The sequence below is a fragment of the Zingiber officinale genome, chromosome 8A, assembly GCF_018446385.1.
Source record: "Zingiber officinale cultivar Zhangliang chromosome 8A, Zo_v1.1, whole genome shotgun sequence".
NCBI classification, from domain to species: Eukaryota; Viridiplantae; Streptophyta; class Magnoliopsida; order Zingiberales; family Zingiberaceae; genus Zingiber; species Zingiber officinale.
The window spans coordinates 129438106-129448758 of record NC_056000.1 but is presented as its reverse complement, the minus strand read 5'-3'; the positions used below and the strand labels follow the sequence as shown (position 1 = coordinate 129448758).

Genomic DNA, 10653 nt, shown 5'->3' with positions numbered 1-10653 from the left:
TCGAGCATCAACTCTTCGGTGGGGAGATGCAAGATGACCCTGATGGTATGGCGCCGACCGGGAGTCGTCTGAGTGGAAGCTGGGGAAGGATCAAAGGCCGGTGCAGAAATTTGGGACAAAATGGCCGAGCGTTGGACTCGGCGGGGAGAGGGCGGAAGGGCGCTGACAGGTATGGCCTCGAGGGGGTCCGCGGACGCGTCCAGTTGGGATGGGGTCCGATCGAACGAGATCGCCTCAACCGCGGGGGCTTTGCCGCGAGAATCGGCGGTGCTCCGTTCGGACGGCTGGACCGCGGAAGTGGCCGATCGAAGTGGTGTCTCCGTTCGGCGCCTCTTTTGTCGGAGAGGGCGCTCTTCCTCCTGAGCGGAGCCTTCCTCTTGGATGGTTGGTCCCCTACTAGGGGTGGCGCCTCTTGCCACATCCCGGGGAGAGGCTTGAGCGGCCGACTCCTCGTGGGTCTCGCTCTCCCCTTCGTGTGAGCCGACCAGCTCAATGCCTAGCGACTCCATCTCCTTGGTAGCTGCGGCCTCGAGCGCCGCCGCTTTCCTTTTCAAAATCCCGTCCATGACGGACTCCATGACAATGTCCGCTGCAAAGGAAAAAGGAGAAAATCAGTTAGCAATCAAGGCGAATGCACAAGTAAAATTCTTACCGAAGCTGCTCGGGAGGGGAGTCCGGATCGGACTCAGGCCAAATATGTACATCACCCCTTCAGGTAAGAACTTGTTGATGTCGAACTTCAGACCGGCTGGCATGTTGGCAGCGTGAAGATAATCCGGTCGGGTCTTGAACCTCTTTAGCTCAGGGGAGGTTGGCGGTCTGACCTGCCACTGGATTTGGAAAGGGACCCGTTCGGGAAGACGAAGATAGAAGTAGTACTCTTTCCAATGTTTATTAGAAGAGGGTAGTTTATTAAAGAAGACTAAATCGGGTCGAGCCTGGAACATGTACGTACCCAGCTCGGACTGTTTAGGATAATAAAAATAGTAGAAGACCTCCAGTCTGAGGGGAATGTTGTGGATTTTGAACAAGACAACAACGCCACATAGAAGGCAGAAGGTGTTAGGGACTAAACTTCCGAGCGGAATGCCGAAAAAATTACAGACTTCTACGATAAAGGGATGGAGTGGAAAGCGCAGACCGGCTATGAACTGGTCGCGGAAAAAACAGATAGCTCCGTGCGGCGGTTTGTGTGGCCGAGCGGAGGGGGAGGGTAAGATAAGTTCACAGTCAGAGGGGATGTCAAAATTGTCCATCAGAATCTCGGCGTCTCTCCGATCGAAGCGCGACTCCATGGTGGTATACCACGGGCCGAGGGATGGGTCTTGAGGTTGAGAAGAGCTGGCCATAAGCCGAGCGGGAAAAGGAGCAAGAGATGGACGAATGGGCAAAAAGCTTAAGAAAGGAGATAGAATCGTAACCAGGAGACGAGAACGTGAAGAGAAGAAGAAAGCACGAGGAAAAACAAGAAATGAAAAGAAGATGGCAGAAGGACCTTACGGAAGCAGACGAAGATCGAAGGAAGAATGCGAGAGGTCGCCGGAAGAAGCAGCAGCAGGATCACCGGAGCAGGAACGGTAGGGAAAACTTCTAGGCACGCGAAAGCAGGAATGCGGCGGAGGAAGAAGGCGAAAGCTTTATAGGGTTGGGCCGGAACGGCCTCAGCCGTCGGATGCAGGTCGCAAAAACCAAGGACTCTATCGGGTCATCCATTTCAAACCGCCTCGGTCTCGTCGCCCGCGACGCCACCACCATACGATGGCGGCAGCAGCGCCACGTGACATTCAACCACTGGAGTGAATTTAATGAGCGCCTTCACAAGGCACAGAGTGCATACCCGGCCTTAATGTCGAAGATTGGCGCAAATTTTGAAGAGATCCGAGGAATGTTGGCGTGGACTGACGTTATAGCTACCCCCGTGGGGGTCGAGCGGAGGATAGTTTCACAGAGACGTCGCTCAGCGTAACTGGCGGTCCAGTCAGTCGGACTAATCGCCTCCTTCGACTAGACTTGAAGGGGAGGCAAGTGATCCGGCAGTAAGGACGGGGGATCCCCTTTGAGGGGAGTCAATGACACGTAGAGGTCAAAAGTCAAAAGGGTCAACCTGAGGGCCAGCCGATCGGAGAAGGGTCGGGTCAACCGGCCGAACGGGTCCGAGCGGAATCAAAGACAACTCGACGGGGAGTCGGGTTTCCGACGCTCATGGTGAACAGGTCGCTGGGCCGAGCGGGTAGCCCGCTCGGCCGAGGCATAAAGCAGCAATGCTGTGAAGGAACAGTCTCAGCCGAGCACGCGACCGGGAATCTTCCCGGTCGGACCAATACCTACGTCCCGTCGGAAGTGATGTGCCTGCCGAGCGGCTGGATGCTCGGTGCGGGGAGAGAAGAGACAACAGGACAAGGGGACATTGGGGAACATCTTCTGACAATAGGCATGTTCGACGACCAAGTCATACGCAGAATCCTACGACGGAAGGTTCTGTCGTCCCATCAGAGAGGTGCTCGGACTGTAGCAGTATGGTGTCAGGCATGCTCCTCTGGTAAGCCCATACTGAAGTATGGTAAAGGACACGTGTACGCCTCGGTAGGTGTGCATAAGCCTCGCCACAGCTCTATATAAGAGCCCTCAGACTTCGCCGGAGGTACGCGATCTCGCATCTTTGGAGCCACCTCATCGTTTTCCTCTTGCCTAACTTGAGCGTCGGAGGGTCATCGCCGGGAACCCCTTCCCGGCTCGACTTCCTTGCAGGTTCGCCGGAGATCCGTTCAGCTGGTCGGAGATAGAGGAGAGCGTCACGTCCCCAGCGTCCGTCGACTCAGCGCTCGGACAGGATCAGGGAGCTTTCCTATTATTTCCATTCTTTTCTCAATTTTTTTAAGTAATATTTTTTGATATATGTCAAAGGGGGAGAAAGAAAGTGAAAGTTAAGTAATAAAAGGGAAAGTCAAAGTTAAGTAATTAGAAGTGAATTTAAAAGTGAATAAGTGATTAAGGGAGAGATAGAAGATCCTAACATTGTATTTATGTTTGTACGCATTTATGATGTTATTATTATACTTAACTTTAAATTTTATTGCCATAATCAAAAAGGGGGAGATTGTTAGTGCAGGAAGCATACGACGATCGAACCTAAGTTTTGATAATGGAAAAGGGTTCAAAGTTAAGGTTATTTGTTATCTAACATATTTAAATGAGTTTGTAGGAAAGTCCTAAGTGTACTTAGGCAAAAGTCCTAGCTGCGGTTAGGTAGGTAGAAACCCTTAGGGTTGGTAACCCTAGGTCCTAGGGGGTGGTAACCATAGACGGAAAGTCTTGACGGGTCGAGGGCTTCGGGCAAAAGTCCTAGAGTCGGGGACTCTAGGTGGAAAGTCCTGGTGTCACGAACCAGGTAGAAGAATGGATGGGTCATGGAGCGGACATCCAACAGAAAGTCCTGGAGCCTTGGGCGCTAAGCAAAAGTCCAGTCGATCTGGAGGACTAGTCAGGAAACAGGTAAACTCTCTTGAGTAGAGTAGGTGAGGAGGCGTTCTTCGGTGAGGGAACAGTAAACGTCGGTTCGACCTAGGGTTTTCGATTGGAAATCCGAAGTCAAAATTGGACAGTCTGAAGACTGTCAAATATTTTATTTATCATGTCTATATTGTGCTAACTTTATTTTGCAGGGTATGGTTGATTTTTTGGACTAACATATTTTGCAGGAAGTGAATCAGACATGATTACCTCGGATAAACAGTACCCAAGGCACCCTCCATAGAGCTTGGGGGCACCTCAGGCACCCTCATCAACATCTCCGCAGCAAAGGCGCGAGGGCGCCTCCATGGAGCTAAGGGCACCCTGGACGCTGAGCAGAGGGCGCCCTCCATGGAGCTGAGGGCACCCTGAACGTTGAGGGTGCCCACCATGCGGTTGGAGGCGCCCTCAGATAGATAAGCAGTGAAGGAGTCAAAGCTTATCATCGCTGCGGATTCGGCGGGGATAAGGGCGCCCTCCACGGGCTACTTAAGCCCAGTTCGAGCAGCAACAAGGACACAACAAGAACTCGCAACCATTCTTCTGTGTGCTGCTCAAAGGATGATCCGATAAAGCTATAACAAGACATCGACGACCCGAAGCTTTAAAATTCTAAGTTTTTTGTTGTCGGTATAATTTCATTACTGCTTTACTTGTATTTCAAATTGTAAATTTTCGAGCTTATAGTGATTGCCCAAAGTAAACGCTCAACGAGTGTGGGCCTTGGAGTAGGAGTCGCCACAGGCTCCGAATCAAGTAAAACCAACGTGTCATTTCTTTTAATGCTTTTATTCCACTGCATGTTACTCGATTGCTTTAAATGAACGAAATAGCCACGAGCGCTATTCACCCCCCCCCCCCCCTCTCTAGTGCTTTCGATCCAACATTGGTGCGGGAAGCATCAGATGATCGAACCTGGGTTTTGATTATGTCAAAGGGTCCAAAGTTAAGTTGTCTTGTGATCTAACAAGATTGAATGAGCTTGCATGAAAGTCCTAAGTGTTCTTAGGTAAAAGTCCTAGCTACGGTTAGGCAGGTGGAAAACCCTAGGGGGTGGTAACCCTAGGTCCTGGGGGGTGGTAACCCTAGACAAAAAGTCTTGGCGGGTCGAGTGCTTTAGGCAAAACCCTAGAGTCGGGGACTCTAGGTGATAGTCCTGGTGGTCGCGGACTAGGTGGAAAACTGAACGAGTCGTGGAGCGGGCATTCAGCAGAAAGTCCTGAAGCATCGAGCACTGAGCAAAAGTCCAGTCGGTCTGGAGGACTGGTCTAGCAACATGTAACTTCTCCTGAGAGGAATAGGCGAGGACGTGTTCCCTATTGAGAGAACAGTAGGCATCGGTTCAACCTAGGGTTTTCAGAGGAAATTTGAAGTCAAAACCGGACAGTTCGAAGGCTGTCAAGTTATTTATTTACATATAAATTGATATTTGTCTAACTCTATTTTGTAAGAAACTAACAAGTTTTGCAGGGTCGGACTTACCCTTAATCAGTCGACCGAACGACCAGATCGGTCGACTGAACCCCAGTACAATAGGATTAGATTTCCAGATAGCAAGCTGAGTTTGATCAAGGGATCGGTCGACCGAACCTGGGGATCGGTCGACCGAACCGAGAATAAGCGGTGGCATGATCGAAGCCAAGGTGATTGTATCAGATGAGGAGGAGATCATCTGACCGGTCGACCGAACATGGGGATCGGTCAACCGATCCGGTTCGAGTGAAACCTGATCCCAAGATCAGTGGGTATAGATCAGGTCTGAAGAAGCTATAAAAAGGAGCCTCGACCAGCACTTCAAAACAACAATTCTACATAAGCGATCTTCCAAGCTGCACGCTACGCTGAAACGACTCAACGACGCTCAGCTGCTATTCCGACAAATCGACGAACCAATTCCTAATCATTTATTGTCAGTATAATCTATTTTTAAGTTCAGTACTTGTACTTATATATTTGTAAGAATTTCATATCTATAGTGATTGCTCAATGTAAGCGATCAACGATCGCGGGCCTTAGAGTCGGAGTCGGAGTCGTCACAAGCTCCGAACCAAATAAAAGAAACCTGTTAACGATTGTGTTTGTTTCTTTTCTTTATTCCACTATGTATTTTATTTGTTTTACAAAACGAGTGAAAAAGCCACAAGTGCTATTCCCCCCCCCCCCCCCCACCCCCCCCCCTCCCAACTAGCACATCTTCAATCCTACATCGTCTAGCTAGTTTTACCTCTGAGGTCCCTTCGTGTAGTTCTAGAAATTTCTCCCATAGCTCCTTGGTTGACTCGTAGGCTCTGATCGAGTTAACTTCTTATAGCGGTAAGACGCTTAGCAGATGGAACTCTGCTTTGCCGTTTGTCATGAAATCGGCTTGCTCCTTCTTCGTCTATTGATATTCTTCTTTGTCTTTTGAAACTACAAAATCATATTTCATAATTATTAATAATTCAAAATTTATTTTAAAAAATACTTCTATCTTTTTCTTCCAGCTCACGAATTCCCCCTCAAACTTTGGTGGGTAGATACTCGGTCCAGCCATCTCGTTTGCTTCATTCGGTGGTTAGTCCTCCTAAAGTTGTTGGGCTCTAATACTAATTATAGGACCCTTGGTGGTTGGCTAGAGGGGGATGAATAGCCCTGTAAAGAAAAACGAACCTTTCTCGAACTTTATACCTTTATAAGAATCAACACTTGCATAAAATAAATAAGAGACTAAATAAAGAAAGGAAGAGACATGAAAGAGTTTACTTGGTTACAACTAGAAAGACTGTTAATCCAAGAAAATTGAAAGCGCACTAATGTCTCTTTCAGGCGAAGAAACCTCTTACAGCAATTGAAACACTCAGTTACAAAACAAGATTGAAAAGAAATGAATTACAAGTATTGTTCTAACCTTCTGGGACCAGAGCTGTATTTATAGCCCTGATCAGGGGGGGCCTAGAAGGGTTCCAAGCGCCTCTAGGGGGAAAAAAAACTCTATCCCCATCGCAACGCAATGCGCCATGTCACGTTTGGCTAAATTTTTTGGTCTGGACGCCTAAAAGGGTTCCGGGCACTCCGAGCCGAAAAAATAACTTTTTGTTGATCTTTGGTCTCGGTCTTCCACTCGCATTGGTCCGGGTCTTCCGCTCCGACTACGCTCGCTTGGGTGATCTCAGCCATCCGGAATAAGGCTCACCCGAACCCAACTTCTGGCCTTCGAGCAATCTTCCGCTCTGGCTTCTCGTCCCTCAGAAACGTCACACGTCTCCTTCTCATCCGCCCGCGTACTCTTTCGCAGCACCTTATCCCTCGGATGCACCGAGCCAGTCGACTCTCTCTCCATGTCGTCCTTCTCACTAACTACGACTTTCGCTCAACTTCTTGTGCTCCTAAGTTCCTGCATACTTAGACACAGGGGTTAAATACCAACAGGATCTAACCTAACTTAGTTGCTCATATCAAAACTACCTTGGGGTACTTACACTGACTAGATGGGGGCACCTTGACTTTAACTGTCACATTACCATGACTTTATCTTGATTATTGACCTCATACTATCTTTGGAGTGACTCGCAACACACTGTATCATAGTCGAAGTTATGTTCACTCTCCTTCATAAAGAGTGATTCAAACTCAACCCTTTGAATTTGAAGTCACACGTTTTTCATCTTGTCCTCTCCCATAATAGAGTTGCAAAGTGTCACTCACATTTTTTTTTATGTTATCTCATTAGTTATTTTTTAAAACATGTCTTCATCCAAATCTTAATAGATGATGGTAAAAGTACATTGATCTCTTTTTCTTTCTTTTTCCAAAGAATCCTTTAGAATTTGAGATAAAGTTATCAAATCTAAGGACTCTTCAAAATCATTTTCAACAATATCCCATGTTCCTTGGGATTCAAGAATAACTTTCATTTTAAGTGATTCTCATAGTTAAGTTTGATAAATGAAGATAATGGAAAGAAAAGAATTTTGATGTCATTGACTCAGGTACTATGATGGTGGGCTCTTAAATAGCTTTTTAAGGAAGAAAAGAGATGTTGTATAGTATAAAGACTTGTATTATATAATGACTTATATTACAACTTTACACTGTATGACTATTTAAACTGACATCTCTAGATCATACATCATTAATTAGATAATATGTATTTATCTCTAGACCATATATTCACATCTCCACGGAAAAAAAATTCTATCATTCTCTAGCCACTTAACTAATATTATATAAAACAACTTTTACAACACACAAAAAGGTAAAATCACTAGCACACTTCTAGATAGCAGCACCAATAACTTCCTAATGCTGATAGACCTGCATTCTAAGTCTCTTGGGAACCAAACATTCACTGCCAAACCGTTGTTGCAGGTATACGATCGAAGCCAACAGCAATCCTTCGCAAGGAATGATGATGTCCCACGCCGTGGAGTAAAAGTCCCATTCTTCACTTCCGTAAATGTTGGTCGAATGTATAGCAACGTAGCTTCGAGATCGGTATACATCATACAAGTGAGGCAATGCTCGAGTCACCACGATCCCCACGTAGAAGAATGGCGTAAGGACTTTCCCTTTGGACTGCTGAGCCATGTTGAAGACGATTTGGGGAAGCAAGAATCCATTGAGCACAAAACCAGAGTAAGAAATCAAAGCCGCCGACTCGAACGACATAAGCCAAGCGAGCAGCGCCCCTGCAGCGTACAGAGGCAAGCACCATTTGAGCACACGCCTCTCTTGAACCCATAGTTTTCTGTTGTCTTCTGCTGCTGATGATCTCGATGACCATGCCAACTGAGCCAAGCTCAAGGACAAGAACAAAGCTATTATCGATATCATCCTCACGATCACTTCATGAGCAGAAATCCACCAGTTCCTCGTCCACAGAAGCATAGCTGACCCGCTCGTCTGGTTCGCGAACAACAGAGGGATTGTGTAGCCCAGGACAAGCACAAGCAGCATTGTGATGGACACGGAGGGAAGAATGTGCGGCTGCTTCTTGACATGGAAGATCTGCAGCGCGATACAAATGCAAGAAAATGTTAGAGTGATAATAACCATGATAAGTTCGGCATCCATTCTCCAAACAGATCGATCTATTTCGCGTCCTCCCATATTGTTACTGGATGAAATTCTTATGGTATCGAAATAGAGAGGCTGAGACTGAATCCTCGTGCTTCTGATCGTTCCATCGAGGTGGACCTCATCATCTTCATCAAGCAGGTCAGCCAACTGGATGCTGACCAATATTTCACAGTCGATGGACTCATAATCCAGGGTTCCATACTGGCCTGGCTGCTTCGGGTATCGACATCCTTTCATGCAGAATCTTCCAGTTGCAGAGTTGTACACGCCTTCCGCTGCAAGCTCGTTTATTTCGAAGTCGTCATCAAAAGGATTCGATCTCTTGGTTATTTCAAAGCCCACGTTCCAGATACTTGTGTTAGCAGCACCCGAGCTTCTGATGCCTGACTTCCTTCTGTAATGATGTTCAAAAACAGAGTCTCCTACTGACATGAAATTGGCTTCCCTCCACGTTCGTTTTCCTTTAGCATCATTCATGTTTATGCCTAATCTCACGCCACCCAATGATTTTGGACCTGGATACACTTGATGACCGGACTCAGAGGAGGTTGTTATCCTATTACTACAAGAATTTCCAACCGAATCCGCTTCGGTGTAATTGTACTTCAGACCATGGATCCTGTTCCAGCCATCGTTGAGACTATGGATAGAGGCCATGTCAAAGTACTCCGCATCTTTCTTGTCCTTGTTGCTCCAGATGCGACCCACGACGTCGCTTCTTTCTTTCAGTGTCATGACCGTCGGGAACCACAGAGTGAGTCCGACGTCGCAGGCACCCACATGGGGATGCTCCGGCAAATCTGCGTTGATCACACGACAAGTTAGCAAACAGAACTGCTTCCTCTGGCGATCCCAGTATGCTTCACCAACCAAGGACCTTTCAGGTCTCATAGGCATATCGTATGGATAGCTACTGGAATTGGAGAAGTCAAGGTAGAAATTTATGGAACCATTCTCTAGGCAAAAGATCTGGTTCAGAGAAAGGAATCGAGGGGTGAATCCCAGGCTTTTGCCTAATGGTCTACAACTGTCCTCGGCGCAGTCAGCACTGTTTTTATAGTCTATTCTGAACACCTGAGTGAAGAGGAAAGCGCAAGCTCTGGCAGGTTCAATTTCTGATGAGTCTTCCTCAATTTTGACAGCGGAACATGAACTGGTGGCTTGTGGGAAGATGGTGAAGTGATAAGGATTTGGGGCGTAATAAGCTAAAACCGTGATGGAATTGGAACCGATGTTGTTGGGCTCACCGACGCGGTTCAAAATCTCTACCTCGCCGTCAATCAAGCTGGTGTTCAAGTTGGAACCCGTGGGAAAATTCAGGATCAAGACAGCGGAGAGAAGAAGGGATTTGCCTTGGCCATCGCTGTAGACACCACGGCCGACCATGCAAACTTTGCCGGTGGATTCGGACCAGAAGCCGGCGAGGTCCTCGAAGGTGGCTTCTTCCACGACTGCGTGGGGAGAGAAACGCCTCCTGTGCTGCCTCTGGTTCTGGGAGGCGCCGAAGAGCGTCATGGCTGCCTGGATCCGCAAGGTGCCATTCTTCTCGGTCTTGTGCAGGGACTTGGTCTGGAAGTTGACGGAGGGCGGGGCGAACACCGCGGAGGTGTCCACCTGGCTAAAGAGGCCAGCGCCGCCGGAGAAATACCCATTCCGGAAGGAGATGTGGTCGAAGTGCTTGACGACGAGGGCGGTGGCTTCCGATTCCGGGACGGTGTCCCCGCAGTGCTCAGCGTAGGAGATCTCGCCATGACTAGCCGCTGAAGCAGAGGAAATGGTGCAGAAAGCAAGGATGAGGAAGAGAATCCCCAAGTGATGCATGGCAGTGAGCAACAAACACCACCAACAAAGTATGCTTTGATTGTTTACAGAGACTATTAACATGCTTGCGGATGAAGATTTAAGGGCTATAACAAAATTTGTGAATTAGGTTATTATATGGTGGTAAAAGATGACTATATATATATATATATATATATATATATATATATTAGTCCTCAGCATCTTTATTAATTTGTCCATGGAAAAAATAAATCATGGGTAACTATTAATCTTTGAAATAGTGACTGATTGAATTAGGTCACT

The 10653-nt window shown here is 47.4% G+C and overlaps 1 protein-coding gene across 1 annotated transcript; it reads right to left on the bottom strand.

The window, feature by feature from the left end:
• Positions 1 to 7788: 7788 nt before the first annotated feature.
• LOC122011248 lies at positions 7789 to 10389 on the bottom strand. The gene has a single exon (XM_042567641.1). It carries the CDS (start codon positions 10387 to 10389, stop codon positions 7789 to 7791), a length of 2601 nt encoding a protein of 866 aa, XP_042423575.1.
• Between the last annotated feature and the right edge of the window lie 264 nt (positions 10390 to 10653).